The sequence below is a fragment of the Corvus brachyrhynchos genome, unplaced genomic scaffold (genome assembly GCF_000691975.1).
Source record: "Corvus brachyrhynchos isolate BGI_N302 unplaced genomic scaffold, ASM69197v1 scaffold32, whole genome shotgun sequence".
NCBI classification, from domain to species: domain Eukaryota; kingdom Metazoa; phylum Chordata; class Aves; order Passeriformes; family Corvidae; genus Corvus; species Corvus brachyrhynchos.
Genome location: NW_008237919.1, coordinates 230,993 through 249,566, shown reverse-complemented (window position 1 = coordinate 249,566; position 18,574 = coordinate 230,993). Strand labels below are relative to the sequence as shown.

At 34.9% G+C, this 18,574-nt stretch overlaps 1 protein-coding gene across 1 annotated transcript in view; it reads right to left on the bottom strand.

Annotated features, from left to right (window-relative positions):
• Nucleotides 1-18,574, bottom strand: part of CTTNBP2 (cortactin binding protein 2) — a 149,429-nt gene that overhangs the window by 46,581 nt on the left and 84,274 nt on the right. Inside the window, 2 exon segments of the mRNA XM_008632734.2 lie at nt 1-82; nt 4,742-4,966. Coding sequence (XP_008630956.2) covers nt 1-82; nt 4,742-4,966 — 307 coding nt within the window.

Below are 18,574 nucleotides of genomic sequence, written 5' to 3'. Positions count from 1 at the left end.
TTCCACGTTCTTCTTCAAGACGAGCAGATAGCTTTTTGTGCTCCAGCTCAAGATTCTGTAACTGAGATTTTTCCATTTCCAACTGTGAGAAAACATAGAATATAATTCTCATTAACAATTCTCATTTCATAATAACCTAGTATTAACCTGACATTGATATTTTAATCTTTGAGAGTGTGACTAAAATGAAACCAGGAAGGTGATTCATGATATCTAACGCAAGTGCATATAATCTTATACAAACAAAACGAAGAGAGCGCCATCTCTGAAGAGCAGTTCAGAAACTAAGTAAACTCTTTTACTTTCCTCCGTTGACAACAGAGAGACTCCCCAAAGTGGTTAAACACATCTCCTGATTGATGGAGCTACCTGTTCTCCAGAAATTCGACATAAGACGTAACATAAAGTCATCTCAGTAAAGGAACCATACACAAGTAAGAGATGAGCTTTGCAAAGGATCTTTGAGGCCAGAAATGAAAGGGTTAGGTTTTATCTCTTCCTCCAGCTGAAGCAGATTAAGTCCATCATGAACATAATTGGTATCCTGTATCTTGTTTTAACATTTATAAATAAGACCAACTTTTTGGCACAAGCACAAACGTTTTCCTGTACTTACTAATAGTGGAAAGTCTCATTGACATCAGTAATGTATAAACTATGTTATAAGCTAGAATCAAAGAACTACCTACCAAAATGCAGATAATGGGTAAGAATAATTTTTCCCCTTATTCATATAGTCATTGACTCTAATTCATTTTGCCTACTGCTTATGCTTTTATTCACCGAACCTCTTCTGGGAAAGCAATGCAAAAATATGTAAATACACCATTTTAGAAAACATCTATGAGGAAAAAAAATCGTTGTGGGAAATGATATCTACATTTTAAACATCATCTTGGTTTCAAATACTTCAAAGCCTGTTTAGCAGCATAGGGTATGGCATTAATAGCCATTGCTAATTAAAAATAAGGTATGGCATTATCAGTCATTGCTAAGCAAACTCTATCAGCAGCAACATCTCTTCAGTTCTGTTAATGAAAGTACAGCTGCAAATTAAATTAACAAGCTATTAAAATGACACTGTGTTTAGGAATGGTCCCAATCATAGTTTACAAGTGAAAAAAAAACCCCTTATTTTTTTCTCAATGATTTCATTGTGTTTTCAAAGTATATAACAGCATTTGCATGGTTCACTAGCATTTCAAAACAAGCAGAGCATACAACCATTTCTTTATTTGTTAAAATAGGTTCAAAAATCATGGGAAATGTATACAATTTCTAAAGCTTTGAGATGTAGAAAGATTACAGCAAAAATATTTTTTGTCAAAACTTTCTATACTTTGTTATGCTGCTATTTTGTTTTCAGATGAAGTTCTGGTTCTATTAATTAAGTGTTGTGAAATTACATTACTTCCAAATAATTACAAACAGATTTTCATATATAAGTGGCATGAAATCAGCTTACCATACTATTATAATACCTTATTTGTAAGCATTGCATCTAAATGAAGGATCCCTAATATAAATGTAAATCCTCTATTTGATTTCAAAATACAAAAGCAGCATTATTTTCTCATTTTACATTGTCTCCTATGTGTCTCTCCCTCTTGTTCTTCTTTTGGCTGCATCATCTTGGATAGGAAAATCCTCTGAATATTTACATAGTGGTTTTTTCCTTTAGATGACAGATTTGGAACTAGCTACAATTATTTATGAGTTTATGAACTAACTAGAACCTGATTTTTGAAAAATGCACTACATGCTTACACTGTATCATATCAGTAATAAAAACATCTGGAAATGTGTCCTAGAACGATTTGAAAAGGGGTAAAAAAGGATATTGAGAAAAAATAGCGTCCCTCAAAGAATTAACCAACAAAGGCTGGCCCTTCAAAGGTGAGAGACAGTATGCCTTGTAAGAAAATGCTGAGGAAGCTTGGCTTGCATAGTTTAGTGAAAAACAGATAAAGGGATAATCTAACAGCAACCTCATTTTGAAAGGCCCTTACAGTGATAACAAGAGTCAAATTCTTCTTGGTAATGGTAGGTGGAGCTCCATAATAAAAGGTTATAGAAAAAAAACCTTGCCCTTTGAGAGGCTCAGTCTTGGAAAAGAGTTCTTCACAAGGACACCAGTGCAGAAAAGCTGCAGTATTGCCATTCCTGGGGGTTTTCATGACTAAGCAAGACAAATTCTCAGATGACCAGATGTACTGATGATGATAATCTGCTTTAAGCACAAGGTTAGACTAAATTACACCAACAGGCCCTTTCCAACCCACACTTGCCTTTCTTTGAGCATGCATCCCAATACTAACTCCTCTGCAAACTCTCAACAATCAAGAACTGTCACTTTGATGATCTCTTTTGCGTTCCCAGGAAAACTCAAAATTAATTTTCACAGCAGCTCCAAGAAAAGCATTCAAAGAGCTGGAAGAGGATGGAGACTTAACACAAACAGATGACATTTGAGAATTAGATGTTTGTATATGGTAAGCTATGACTTACAGTCCTTTGTGCACCTCCTTGATTTTTCTACATTTTAGTGTATTTTTATGCCTTGATTTTGTGATCAAATAAAAATTTTATTCATAGAATACTTTCAAGGTAATTATATTCATAGATATTAAGTCCCCCCCAGAATAAGAGTTCAGTCTGAGTCTGTTTGAAGTTCAGTAATATCCAGAGAAAATAAACACAGCTGTACGCAGACTTCATTATTTAGAGTGGGACAGTGAAGCAATTCCAAACACAAAGGCAGGGGCACTACACATTTAGAGAAGGAGGAACCACTCTTGGAGGAAGGGGTGCAGCTGGCTTGTATTTACGTCATATTTGTCTAGGCTGATTTCTTTTCCTTATACTGTGTCACGCTACTTTGTTGAACATTTTTTTAAGTCAAGTCCCTCAAAACACCTTCATTACCCTCTTCAACAGAAGGATTTGAGAGATGAAGAAGAGATAGAAATGTGGAACTAAGGGAAGGTAAATGAATGAATGGTTTGTGAATGAATGGAGATGGCTGAGAGATACATCATCCACACCCACAGATACACCACAAACCCACAGAGTTTAAGAGTGTCCTGTATTAGAAATTGCATTTCTAATGGAGCTTAAAAGAGGAAGATGTAAGTTCAGTAGAGAGTCATGCACACAGCTGCTCAACAATATGCAGATTGTTTTCAAATCCTTAAAATTAAGAATTAAAGAAAAAAAAGGCTCATGTATTCTTCTAGGAAGCAAAAGACAAAACCATCCTTTCCTGTACAAACAGACTTAGAAATATAGACTTTGGTAAAAAAAAGACAAAAAAAGAGGACAAAATTTGAATTTACTTGTTAATACACTGACATAATCTTAATATGTGAGCCTATCTTAGGTCCATGTATCTGTGCTTATGATAAAAGCCAGAGATAGATGAAGAATTTACGTACAAGAAGAGACTTGTGGCCATGCACTCAAACAAGAAACTAATTCAACTGTCCTGGCTGATGTGTCAGGGTTTCTCCCAATATCCTTTTTCAGACAGAACAAGTAAGCTTGCTTGCCCTTTCCTATTTTTCTATTTACTGAAAAAGCATATGAGAAAGAAAATTAATACTTAAGAGTTCTCAGAAAGAAGTGCAAGGTATGTACCAGTAACAGTTCACTCCACACTAAACTGTTTGAAGACTTACATATCATACATAAAGTTTAGCACTATTCTCTTCTTTTTAATCTGTTTTCCTGAAGTTTTAACAGAGCAATGATGCTTAAACTAAACTAAACAACAGAGCTAAAGTAACAACAAAATGTTTACTGGTTTAATTTAAGCATGTATTTCCAGCAGCTTCCAGTACTTTTGCGTCCATGTTTTTTCCCAAAGAGCAATCATTACCAAAATCAATTTTATGTCAATTGTCTTAGCATGTTTTTTGTTTGGGGGTTTTAAAGTCAATAGAAAACAGTCACCAAAAAGCAGTATCACAGCAGTAGAAGACATTCTATCCATCTTATACCCAGTGAGGATGATTAAACACATACAGAGCATTTTTTTTCTATTTATTCAAAAATATCTTGTCTAGATTAATCTGTTATATGACTGTTTCCTCTCTTTCCTCTCAGAAACCCTCCCCCATCAATATATTAATTTTTAGCTAGGTTTTAGGAACCTTAGCTTACATATTGGTGAAATACATGCAACCAACCATTCACTTTCAAAATGAAAGCTGTTTTATTGTCAATATGGCAGTTTTTTCTGCAACATACTTGTCCCAAAAGAATTTTCTTTTTTACAGCAAATGTTCTAAATATGCAAAAAAGTATTTTTAGAGTTATAAATCATTTTTACTGATTTATGAAATAGAGCCACCTAATATAAAATTCAAATAAATTATTTATTTTACTCTATTCAGCTTAGAACAAAAATAACTTAATAAGTCCTCAAGGCTCCAATAGTATTGGTTTAAAAATATATTGTGATGATGCTATCCCAGCTTACATTGAGCTATCTACTTATATATCCACTGTATCAACTTGTACCAGTTATATTTAATTTTTTCCATAAACAGTGCTAAATTCACAGAACAAATGAAGTGTGCCTACAAAATATCACCAAAAAAACAGCACCTCCGTCTATATGAAAATTAAGTGGCAACATTTTAACCCTCGTAATGTTAATCAAGACAAAGATGCAAATTAAAAAAGTGACATGAAAGAACAAATCAGGAGTGGGAAAAGGAAAAAGTCAACAGCAGGATACCTTCTTTTGTCTGTTTTCAGCAGCAGCCAACTGAGCCGACATTCTTTCTTGCATTTTCCTGCAGTGAGCCATAACAGCTTCTAAAATGGACAGAGGGTTCATGCATATTGGCTTCTTTTCTTTATCACCAGCACCTGCCTCAAAGTCTCTCTGAAGAGCCAGAAATGGGTCACTCAGATTAAATCTTCCATATCGCTCCTGGATAAAAACCTCTTTGCGCCGGGCCTAACAGAAGAAAAAAGCAAACCAAAACCAGAGAAATAAAACTCAATGCATTCTTTCAAGTACAACCACACATAGAAGAAACTTAAGACTACAGGGAAAATAATATATGTCTTTTAAGGTTTTAAAATATTTTCTTCAAGTACGCATTTACAATTGCTAAAAGAAAAATATTCCTCAAAAAATCAGAAAAAACCCCCACAGTGCAGAGAAACACTATGAGAAAGATGTCTCCAAAAATAGAGAAAAACATTTATCTGTGACTTGGTTCAAACTCAGTTTTGAAAAATAAGCAAAAAAAAAAAAAAAAAAAAAAAAAAAAGGGAAAAATAAACCAATTCTGAGATACAAAAGAGGAGAAAGAGGGCAAATGCTTACCCAATGGGTTAGCACACCATTTGGGAAGCTTGAAGTTAAAATTTTAACATATGAAAAGTTCATGAACGATAACACACATTTCAGGGCATGAGAAAACAAAGAAGATCATAAGAACTATGTTAGGAAAACTCCTCAAAGACTAACTACGAGTTACATACCTTAGTGAATGCCCAACTTTTTCTATATATTGTCCACAAAATTGAAATGTTGTCATAAATGAGAACTTGTTTGGAAAAAAACAAGTGTGCCTACATATTCTGATGCTTGAAATACTTCTAGTTTGTTTTTCAATGTGATAGTATAAATAGAAATTGAAAATCTTTATTAAAAAGACCAGGTCTTTGGAGCATAACTTCAGAAAAAGCTGACAGAGTTCACTCAGACCTAAAGTCTAGTTTGGCTTACAAAGTCAGGTAGTGACTGGTTGAAGAGACAAAAATAAACTGATGGAACCTAGTTATTTTTTATAAAGTGCCTTGCAAGTAATCCCTAATTAGTCTAGTATTTTAATCCCTTCATTTATAATTTATAAAATAAAACAGCTAGTTCTAAAGGTAATATTACAAAACCAGGGGGAGGGGCTGTATTTTTAATTTTTGGTTCTATGAAATGAAGTTACAGGACAGTATCCTGTATCTTAGGAATTCAACCTTCATGGAAAGGAAACCATTAAAACCAAAAACCTTAACATAAATGGATTAAATTGCTAATCAGCCAAGAAAGATGATAAATCCAAGCAGGTTAAGAATTTAAATAGAGAAGGATGCACAGTACATATATAAATTATCAACAACTTAAAAGCCACTTAGTTTATATAGAATGAGACATCAAAATAAAGGAAAAAACAGATGTAGCAGGTCTGGTGTAAATATAAAAAGAAGTCGACCAAGAGCCCTCGTCGTTAAATCCAAAGAAAAAGCAAAGAAGATTAACTGACCTTAGAGGAAAAGGCAATCACTTGTGCCTTTACAGATTGTCAACCAGTGAAATAATGTGTCTTTTCCAGTTTTTTCTATGACCCCTGACCAGCTGTCCTCTTGACACATACTAAATGCATATAATATGAATATATTCTTTGAAATGTTCTCTAACATGCACAGCAATTAATAGAGCAAGGCAAAAAGACTCAGTGTGCACTTGCCAAAATAGTAAGAGGACCAGGGGTTCGGATTCATTAACCAAGAAAAGGATGAATCTATATAATAGGGATGAGCTCCATCTGAATGAAAATCAAAACCACAATTAAAGTGGCTATTGGAAAATGTGGAAGCTAACTACTGTGGAAAAACCAATAGGTCTCAAAAAGCACGTGGTTTGGAATGACAGACTGGCTGAAGCCATAACTGCATAACCTCAAGCACAGGGTAAAACACATTAGCAACTCTCAAAACATAGACAGCAAAATCATGTAAAGATGCTTCCAACTCAAAGGGGAACTAAATGTAAAATATTAAAACAAATTATTCCATGTTTTTATACAAGTATTGTAAATATAAAATACAATCACTGGATGATTTCATGGGTTGAAAATACACAATTTAAAAAGAAGGTACCAGAATAAAAGAAAAAGCAGAAACTTGGTAGAATGGAGATGATGGGTATTTTCCCAAAACTTAGGCACAAAGTGATGGAAAGACAAACTAGGCTTGAGGTTTTTTACAAGATTCCTCCAGCCTCTGAATAATACTTCTGTCCCTTTGCAATTCACAAAAATACATCAGATGAGAGAAATAGAAATGCTAGAATCAGAAATTTTTTCTCTTATAGTGTCCTTCTTTACTGAATTTCAAGTCATAAGAGTTAGTAGCAATACCATGATATTTGCTTTTCATGGCAGTCATTATTTGTAGAATATACAGTCTAAAATCATACAGGTAATTACTCCTTTAAAAGAGTGTCTGCATAATTTGGTGGTTGTGTTAAAGCAGCATTAGCAGTGTCTCATATATTAACTTCAATTGCATAGCTATTTATAGAGAAAAGAACAGTTAAACTGTTTATTGGTGAATAATTAACTGAATAATTTTCAAACAGAACATTTTAAAAAATAGAATATGTACCTGCTATAGGAGGTCATGAGGACCACTGCATTGTGAAAGGTGCTATATGAATTTATAAATCATCAGCTTTAGTTTTCTGCACATACTCATTTGCACAGCAATGAACCTTTTAACGGAAGGACTGAGACTGGAAGTATTTAAAAGTATGAAAGATGTCCATGGAAAACGATACTTTTTTCAGCCTATGTCAGTGGTACACAAAATCATTACTTAAGATTGGAGATAAATCCTTCAACAGGTAACTGCTAATGAAAAGTGACAGCAGGCACACACAAATCAAGACAAAGTATCTAAAACCAAAGATAAAACCCCTTTAAACAGTTAATTTATGGAATTTACTACCGCAATAGAGCAAAAGATTAACTTACTTAAAACAGCTTTTTAATTCAGTCAGTAAGAACATCACATTTATACAGAACTTTTAAATCCTTTCACAAGACCTGAAACATTAAACAAGAAGACCAAAATAAAGCTACTAAAAAACCTAAACCTTGAAGTTTTTTGATGGCTGATGTGTAAAATTATGTTATTATGATCAAGGATGGACTACCAAAAAAAAAATAGATCTGAAAAACATCTTCAATGTTTTCATTTTGATCATTTAAAAAATGATCAAAAGGTACAACACAGCTTCTATTCAAGGAAGAGCTAAGTAGAAGTAGGACTTTTCAGTGTGAAACAGAGACAATCAGGGAGAAAGGTGCTTGAGGTCTGCAGGCTGACAGGACAAGTAGCAATTGTTCCATGATCTTATGAGGGAGATTTGAGTTGGACAGAAATTCTTTTCACTGAGAGCAGATAAGCACTGGAACATGTTACCCAGGGAAAACACATAACTTCTATCATTGGAAGATTTCCCAAGACAGATTGGATAAAGCCATCTGTAACTCAGTCCATGTTTGACCTTAGTCCTGCTTTAAGAAGATTGGACTGAATGATCTCTCAAGGTGCCTTCCAACCTACATTACTTCATGATTAGTGATTTTTTCTAGACTGTTGTTTTTGGGGTTTTTTTTTGTTAGCTTATAGATGCTGGTAATCTTGTCAAGTAATAAACAACAAAAATGAGTTCTCAGAGGAAGGAAAAACAATAAAATATTTGTATAACAAGTCTTATGTCTTGATTTGGATCATGACAATACTTTGGGAAATGACCTGAGAAACAGAACTTTTAGTCTGGGATATTTTCAAAAATAAAAAATTAGTACTAAACAATCCCTAGGGATTATGCAGCTATACAATACAAGGGGAAGGTTTATTCTCAAGTTTTCTCTCCTAAGTCTGCAGCCAACAAGAAACTGAAGGATCAGGCTGTTACGATAAACTGCTTCTTTTATGACTCTCTCAGGGAGCCTGTCTCCTACCACGTACAGCAAGACACCTCATTCATCCCACACCAACCTTTTTCAAGTTACCTCAAGTTATCTGCAACCTACCTCATGGAAATTTTCACTTCTTAACCTGACCTTTTTGCAGTCACTAACCCTATTTATCGACTGGCAGATGAAGGTGGGCAGTGGGGTGTGCAGGGAGAGGAACAAAAGGAATGAAGATATCTGTACAACGGCCTGTGGGAAAAGCTGCAAAAACAGTGTAAGAACTGGTCTGTAACTATTTGTTTCTTGCATTCCACTTCAGAAGAAAACAAAAATTTATTTTCAGTGACCAAACTGAGAATTATGAAGTCTAATTAGACTTCTTCCTCTGTTATTGAAGTAAGAATGTAAGGGGACAGGGAGGTCTTCAAATAGTATGCATTTTACTGTGGACTTATAGCTAAAAGCATAAAGCTAGGAAAAAGAAATACGATCGATTAATGTATATAAGAAATAAGCCAAATAATGAAAACCAAAAAATTAATCATATAAGCTATATTATTTGTTTTATATCCTTAAAAATTTATGTTGATATTAGTTATATATATTTGTTGAAAAGAGTTGTCATAATTAGCAACATAATATATATAAGCAACAGTGCTTTTAAGGTTAATACTGTATTTTGCCCCCAAAGCATCTCAGAGTTACCTCCAAAAATAGGACTGCATGTCCTACGCTGCTGGGGAACAACGGAACTGAATTAAAGCTGCCCCAGAACCCTTAAACAAAATTTCCTTCCTTTCAAGATCATTTGTTGCTCTGATTAATTTCCTTTTCCACATTTATGAAAATTGTTTCAACAGATGTTGACAGATTCATATTAATATTTTCTCTTGGAGTGGTAAAAAGTTTTCTGAAACTAACCAGTACAGAAGAGGAGGCAGTAAAAGCTTATTTTATGTGTTATGTTAAAGATGAGGGTGAGCTGCTCATTCTAAATAAAACTGAAAGGGTAACATTTTTTTAAAAGAGGAAGATGTCTGAAAGAGAGCATGTTTATAAATCTTCTTCAATGAAATTATATACTTTCTTGAAGTGACTTTTTGTAGCTATTCAATTAAGCAAAAGAAAATTATCAATGAGTATATACTCACAATAAAAGCAGTAATTTCAGATACACCTGCAAAATACCAGACTGGAGGACATCACGCCTTACTATGATTAATTAAGAATCACTCTTTAAAGAATGCTAGCAATTTTCTTACACAGTTTGGTTTGGGGGCTTTGTTAGCTTTTTTAGTTGCCTTCTTTTTTTTAATGCAGGTGTAAATTAATATTTTCAACGTATTGTGAGATACTTCCATATAATTTTTTACGGGAAAGCTAAAAATGGAAATGTAAACATCAATTACTGCAGAGGAAATGGTATCTTGCAGCATGACTTCTGTCAATGAACACGTGATGCTCAATTTTTCCTTACAATCTTAACTGCAGTCTAAACTCCTTTCTTCAGCACAGTGACAGTGCATACCTATGCAAAACCTAAAAGGGAGTTAAATTTTAATGAACTCCATACTATATGAAAAATACTTTACCAATACATTCAAAGTGTCTGTTTCCATGTTAAATGTCAAGTTTCATAAGACAAAAACTTGTGTGTCCATTTTAAGGATGAAAAAATTGAAATTCTCTGGAGAAGACTGATGATCGTAACACGCCACTCGTTCAAAAAGAGTGAAAACAGTAGAACTGAGAAATTGAAGGATACAATCAGCAAGTTAAACAAAACCAGCATACAGGTTGATTATGCTGACAGACCTACATAATTGTTTTGTACTATAAAGACATGCTCTTTATGGATGACTGAGCAGGACCATGAAAGAAGTCAAGTCATTTGGTAGAGGTACTAATAAAAAAAGAAAACATACCCAGTTAGTAATTTTTAATGTGAGACACACATACCCATAAAAAGCATTCAAACCTTTCTTGGAGAACTGTCTTGTAACAGTCATAAGCCATGCAAATATATCAGTGAAATTTGTTACAGTAGAGTAGACTGCATGATATGTAAAATTTTCCTCGAAAAGTTATTCCAAGCATGAAACTAATATCCAAAAGCTGTATTATTCTCTCATTCACGAAACTTCTCAAAAAATCTGTAATTTGCAAAGTACCCCGTCTCTTGGAATCACGTAGCTTTAAATCCAAGCTTTAAAAAGCATTTTTCAAGGTAAAAAACCAGCTCTGAATAAAAGACTGTATGTTGTTTTACAAGGTTATTCGCAGTATCCTCAGGAGAAGAGATTTTCTCTGTTTCATGCAAGTATCCAAATATTATAGTGCTTTGCAAAAAGCTGTACAATTTTCTTTTCTCTATTATTATCTTATGCACTAAAAAGCATACCTGATAAAAGCACAAAATGCCAACTAATTCAAATCTCTGTGTATAGAAGGTATAGAAGGACAAACATTTAAGTAACATTTAAACAATCCTGACAAGTACTGAAGCAGAATTATATAACCAAGGTAATGATCAAGCCTGGATTTTCTTAGGGGTCTAACTCCATAAAAGGAGGGTATCATCCAACAGCACCAGATGATTATTACCACAATATTGATAAGTAGCACAACTGCCTTCCCTTTCTCCCTGTACTTGACAAAAACCTCCATGAAAGAAAAAGGTACAGACAGACAGACATATGCTTCCAATTCTTCATTATTAATTTTCTCCCTTAGAGTACTGAAAACTCACTATTTTGAAGTTGCAGATTTTAAAATGAAAATGCCATATTACAAGGCTAAGATCAGTTACTAACAGATCAGTCCCAACAAGAAAAAAAAAAACAGTGCAGTGAATATAAAATATTCTTCACTTCACACAATGTAAAAGGTGAAATTCAGGCCTTGCACTAAGTTTCTAAATGAGGAAGAAGAAAAAGTTCAAGTCATGAAACCGCACGTGGTTTTGATTGAGAAGAGCTATCTAAATGTTCCATATAAAGATTACATTAGACCTATTTTATGACAGCTTTGTTGCCTGATGCTTAAACATTTGCAAATTATAGGCCAATATTTTGTCAGGAAATATCACTGTTTGATGCTCTGATTATCTAACCGCCCAGACATTTATTTCTGAAAATAATACAGATTTTCATACTGATAGGAGTGTCAGCTGATAGAAGAGACTTGAGCTCTCTGGTTACTTTAAATAACCATTCGTCATCTAGACTTTTTTGCATGTTCAAATTTATAGTTGAAATTCATGCAAATCAATTCATAATTCTTTACATGGAAATCTGTCAGCCATTCTTCTTAAGTGTTGAAGGAAAACTGACTTCATCTCTAACCAAAGTAGAGCACTTTAACCTTCATGCTTAGCAGTTAAAAAAAAAGCTTCTTCAGTTCAGTAAGAAAACATACCAAAGACATAACAGTAAAACTTTCACTTAATCAATCTGTGCTTCTGTTTGAGTATTTAGATTTTCATAATTTCAGGCTATCAAAATCTCAGTTAAGATACCATCCCACATTACTACATGGCAATTAAATTACTACCAAACTTTACATATTTTAATGAAAATGTATACAAATTATGTATTTACAATGCCATCATCAGGCAGAGTCAACATGGGTTCACAAAGGGAAAGGGCTGTTTAACTACTTCCATATCCTTCTGTGTAAAGTCAACCACCTCGTGGATGAAGGGAAGGCAGTGGATGTAGTTTTCCTGGATTTTGGTAAAGCTTTTGATACTGTCCCTCACAGCATCCTTCTGGACAAGTTCTCCAGCTGTGGGATGAGCAGGTTCAGAGTGCATTGGGTGAAGACCTGGCTGAAGGCTTGTAGTGAATGGGGCTACATCTGGCTGCTGTTGGTCAATAGCGGTATTCCTCAGGGCTCAATCCTAGGGACAGTTCTCTTCCATACATTCATCAATGACCTGGATGCAGGAGTCAAATGCACCATTAGCAAAGCTGCTGATGATAGCAAACTGGGAAATGCTGTTGACTCCCTTGAGGACACGAGGCCTTGCAGAGGGATCTAGATAGTTTGGTGCATTGGTCAATGATTAATTGGATGCAATTTAACAAGTCCAAATGTCAGATTCTGCACCTGGGATGGAGCAATACCTGGCACAAATATAAACTGGGAGGGGAGGCTGGAGAGCAGCCCTGCAGAGAGGGATCTGGGGATGCTGGCTGACAGCAGGATAAACGTGAGTCAGCTCTGTGTGCCCGGGCAGCCAAGAGGGCAAACCCCATCCTGGGGTGATCAAACACAGCATCACCAGCTGGGCAAAAGAGGTGATTATCCCACTCTATTTAGCGTTGGAGCAGCCTCACTGGGAGTGCTATGTGCAGTTCTGGGCTCTGCGGTTTAAGAAGGATGTGAAGGTGAGTGAATGCGTCCAGAGGAGGGCAACAAAGCTGGCGAAAGGGCTGAAAGGAACATCCTGTGAGGAGCAGTCAAGGACTTTGGGCTTGTCAAGTTTGGAGAAAAGGAGGCTGAGGGGTGACCTCATTGCTCTCTACAGCTTCCTGAGGAGGGGAAGGGGAGAGAGAGGGGCTGCTTTTTTCTCCCTGAGATCCAGTGAGAATGGTTCAAAGCTGCACCAGGAGAGGATCAGACTGGACATTAGGAAGCATTTCTTTGCTAAGATGGTGGTCAAACACTTCCTAGAGAGGTGATCGATGCCTCAAGCCTGTCAGTGTTTGAGAGGCATTTGGACAATGCCCTTGCAAACACATTTTAACTTTTGGTCAGCACTGAAGTGGTCAGGCAGCTGAACTAGATGGTCACTGTTCATATCCCTTCCAACTGAAATAGTCTATTCTATTCACAATATAGATTTATTTGAGGTAGTGTTTTCAAATTATTTTCAGTATTCACTGGAAGGAAATTGTGAGAACAATACGTATTACCTCCAAGAAGAATTGCATTCTTGCTACTACCCCTAGTGAAGAAGATGAATGAACAAATACATTTTACTAAATTATTTTGATTGATCAAAAGGAAAATTTTAAAGTAAACAACACTCACCTGCATTAGATTTTACACTTTGGATGTTACACTGTTTATTAAAACTTTAAAGCAATTTTCCAGCTAGAACTCCTTTTACAGATACCATTAGAGTTAGCAATTTAAAAATTTCCATGTAACAGCTTGTATCTCCACAATATGTAGCTAAAATTTTACTTTGCTCTTTCAGAGAAAATTCACTATAATCACTGTTGCTCTATTTTCTAAAATTTTCCATTTATTAATAAAAATGGAGCTCCGGCTTTAGTAAGAGACCTAGTGCTAAGTATTTTTAGTACACTCTCAGAGCTTCTAAGACAGATGCCTCTCTCTGTGAGAGCAGCAGCTGGAAGGACCTGTCCACCAGTCAGAACAGCATCAAAATGGAGTGGGAGGGAGAAAAGCCTGGGAACATGTAAACCCAAGCACAACAAAAGTAATCAAAGCTATGTATTTTCAAAGGTGTTGAAAAGGACCCAAATCAAATCTCTTGTCTTATTCACCATTATTTTTTTATAAATTATTACCTTTTTTTTTTTTTGGAAGAACCAAGAACAAACCTTATACATTTTTTCTTCAGCAACAGTAACATGAAGAGACACACAAACCAAGGAAAGAAGTGTTATGTATTCAGTTCCCTTGAGCGTTGCTATCAGCAATATTACCTGTACTGTTTATTGGCATAGAGGAAATGTGTTCCCTCAACTAAAAAATGGAAAATTTCAGGTAATATAACATAGATAACAGATGACCCAGTTACATTTCTCATTGTCAGCAATGTGGGTAATGATGGCAAACAGATGAAACACTTCAAATAGGTCATATGTATATAATTCACAAAGATCACAGAAAAGGAGAAACAGTTACATTAACATGACATTGGAATTTTTTATTATTATTTTTACAAATAACGTGTGCACCTATCTCTACCCACTAGTTTATGTTGGATTATGCAGGAACATAAACAAGGGTAGAAGAAATCAAGTGGGAAGGCAAAGCAATTATCCAAATAAGATATCAGCAGAATACTTTCAGGTGAATTGGTAGGATCATGCCTGCCAACAATAAAGATATTCAGATCTTATGTGAAAAACAAAAGGGGACTACGATCAGTTTAACAGACACTGCTGGAATGAAGAGTGAAAAGGTTGTTTGTAATGCAAGGCCATAGAGCTTTCATACTAGAAAACAAGTCTCATAGTTTCATACTTGTGTTCCCCAGTTTTAGGAGAGCCTGGAATAAAGGTATTTACCTCAGTAACGAAACTTAAGCTTAGTGAAGCAACACAGACACAGGACTGATTTAATATGGTTTAGGAAAAGTTTTGCATAGTTCAGTGCTTAATGTCACCCTTTGGCAAACAGCAAATACCTACCACAAGAAGTGATGTAACATGACTGAAAACTTATTTTGTCAACAAATTCTAGAAGAGGCCTTTATATGTGTCAAAATAGCAGGATCACTCAGATCATCAAAGTTAATTAGTCCAGGGATTTCTGCTGCCAAAAGTCCAACACCTTTTCAAAAAGGTCAGACTTGATTCCATTCATAACAAAGCATATGTTTACACAACTATTACTACAACTACAAAAAAAAAATGAACAAAAGAAAAGTAAATACAACACAATATAAACTAACACAAAAAGAATATATAAACCATGATCGAATAGGGGCAAATCAAAATTTGAACATTAAGGTTGTATCAAACAATGCTTCTTCAATTAGGTTCAAAGAGCATGCTTCAAAAATCTAAAACTTGAAATGAACAACAGATAAACCGTTCCAAACTAAGTACTATAAAAAAAAAATTTCATCTACTAACTTGTCTGAGGTTTATCCCTATTTCATCATTTCATTGCAATCAATTTTAAATAGCTTGCAATAGTGAAATACTGGTTTTTGACCAACCCTTTCAGAAAAGTACAGTAAACTATTATTGGGAAAGCAAAACCAGACACATTGGAGATGTAAAGACAAACTATATTTAAAAGCAGAGAAAATGCATACACAACCATCATTAAATTCAATAAATCAAAAGTAGTGAGCAGACGAGCAAAGACATAATCTGCAGAGATGAGCAAAGACAATCTGCATATTATTAGCTCCCAAAAATTTAGTAAAAATTAATTTCTATGCAAAGAATTTGCAATATGCAAAAATGACAATGCAAACAAGGCATTATCTGACTTCTATTTCACGGTTCACTTCTGCCACCAAGACCAACAACTGCCATCATACTGTCTACAAAAATAACCTTCTGTTACACACAATTTAACATCTTCTGCTCCTCCTTCTACATAGTTACAAATTTTCCAGGACACCTGGCTATAAAACAGGCTGTCTTATTGGCTGCCAGAAACCTCCAAAACCACCTTCTGTGTGCTCTTAGCTCCATTCTGGATTCATGGGATTCATGCGTATAGGAGAATTCGAATTCACATTTTAGATTCCAAACTTAGAACAATTACTGCAGGTAAGGGTCTATAATTTATTGTATGTGTAGCTCCCTTTGACAGATTACGCTTCATATACATGCAATTTTTCTGCCTATCAGTCAACTTGAGAACAACTAAATTATAAGGATTCATTCCCTTTTTCCTGATAGCTCCCAGATTTCTTCCCTTCTAACCCCAAAATTCATTCTAGAAGTCCTAAGTCTTATAGCACAATTCTTGCAGACTCTGTGCAGTAGTTCAGGAAAAAACTTTAGTCATATACAACTGACAGTTATTGTGTTGCTTAATAATTCTATTTTAATGTGTAACTTTCATAGTACAGACAAAACCAAGTATCATCCCATGACAAGATGCAAAAGACAAATAATATTAAAAGGATATGGAAACTCTAACTGAAAAATCCAGTTTTTTTAAACCCAAATCTCAACCTACAGTAGGCAAAAGTCTGTCTTGGCCAACTGAAGGAAGCCCTACTGTTGTGATAAACTATGGTAGACTCAACTTAGATTGTCTTAAATATTGTTTGATCTATACATAAGCTTACAGAATTGCAGAAGTGGTATAGAAATATGCACACTTGACAGTTATCACCAAAACAGTTCATGTTTTCAATGAGATTAAAATAAAACGATACCATTCAGTGTTTAATCATTGCTGGTCAAAACTGAAAGACAAGTTTACTAATACAAGCCTTCCACAATGCACAGCTCAGGACTTGAAAGCAAACTAGCTTAAGCAAAAAATGCCTTCCACCCTTTGGGAAGAAAAAGACTCCATATGCCTATGGTCCTGCCTTTTGGAAGAAGGTCTTAGGACTAACTGCTGTCAGTTCAGCTGACACAGTCCGAGAGTAGTCTGCGAGGCAAATCAAATCAAAGTCAGGTGGGACAATGGGGACAGTTTCTTCAAAAGCATGTCCCTAATCAGAATGCTAAGGTAGGTTCACTCAAGCAGTTCATTCACACACACACAGATATGTAAAAAATAGCCTTTATCATTATGAACTCAAGCATCTTATAAGCTACCCATAATTTCTGAAACAATCTCACCATTCCAAAACAAGTGATCCTCCTGTGATCCTCCATTTGGGAAGACTCGTGTTAGAATACTGAATTTCTCATGCAATTGAATACTGATATCCCAGTAATTCTAAAATGGTTAGCAAGAGAGCTGGTACCTGAAAACTGGTGTTCAATGTACTATGCATTAGTTACGTCTAAGCAACATTGTGCAAATCTACACAGTAATCATTATACTCTCTTAAAAGTTGTTTATCCTTATTTTTAAACCTTGCATTTTTAGACTGCAGGATTTTTAAGTAAAGCTAATAGAATGGGTTATTAAACTTGAATGTGAATATGAGGTATTGATTGTTACAGGATGCATTAATTTCTGTCTTTTGACCTACCTATTTTATTACATTAGTATTTTTACTTTCATTACAAAATTCAACCAAGAACTCACGTACCTTTGCCAGGGAAAGTCAAAAATTATCTTATATGGATTTTCTACTTGGACATAATATAGAAACTATGGTTTATTTGTAGCTCTATTGATTAACCTGCAGGCCTGTCAAAATGCTTAGATTCAGGGAGATAAAATTCAGGCAGACATTTTTTCTTATCTTTTTATAAATTTAGGTCTAACTCAAATTCTCTGAACAATTAAATTAGCAAAATCTGATTTTCCCTAACCCTGTACTGTACAGCTCCTATACACTGCTCAATAAAAGACAGCTCAAATCTCTGCCCTCCCCTCAACTAAGGTCCTAACAACAGTATGAATTTTCTTACCCAGCTGCTGGTTTTACAGCACTACCTATTTTTGAAATGCTTAGCATTTTGTCAGATTTTGCAGAAACTGGGTGAAAGATTAAACAGATGTTGGTAGAAACACATACACAGAAAATAAGCTTTCATGTCTTAGGAAGTTACAGAAAAAATTAAATACAGTAGGGCTTTTCAACACTGAAGAAACACCTACAACGAAGTTCATGTCGCCATTCACATATTGTCCTCCTGACTCAGCCAGGACATACACAGAATCTGTTGATTTGGAGCTCACTTATGCTCAGAGAAAGCTCATTAATATTGTAGTCAATTTTAATTAACCAAAAATATATCCACTTGTTGGTATTGGCAGTTCTTTTAGACTTTTTTTTAAAGTTTCATTAGTGATTTTTCCCAACAATCAAATAAAGTTGTTCTAAATCCATGCAATTTGGTATATTAAAAAATCTAGTACAGTGAGAATTTGCAGGTTTTTGTTCACATTAAATAATGCATACCATAGAAGCAAGCATACATTTTCAATTTACCATTTACTCCCTAATGAAATCTACATAAGAAAATAAACATATTTTCACAATGAACAGAAATCCC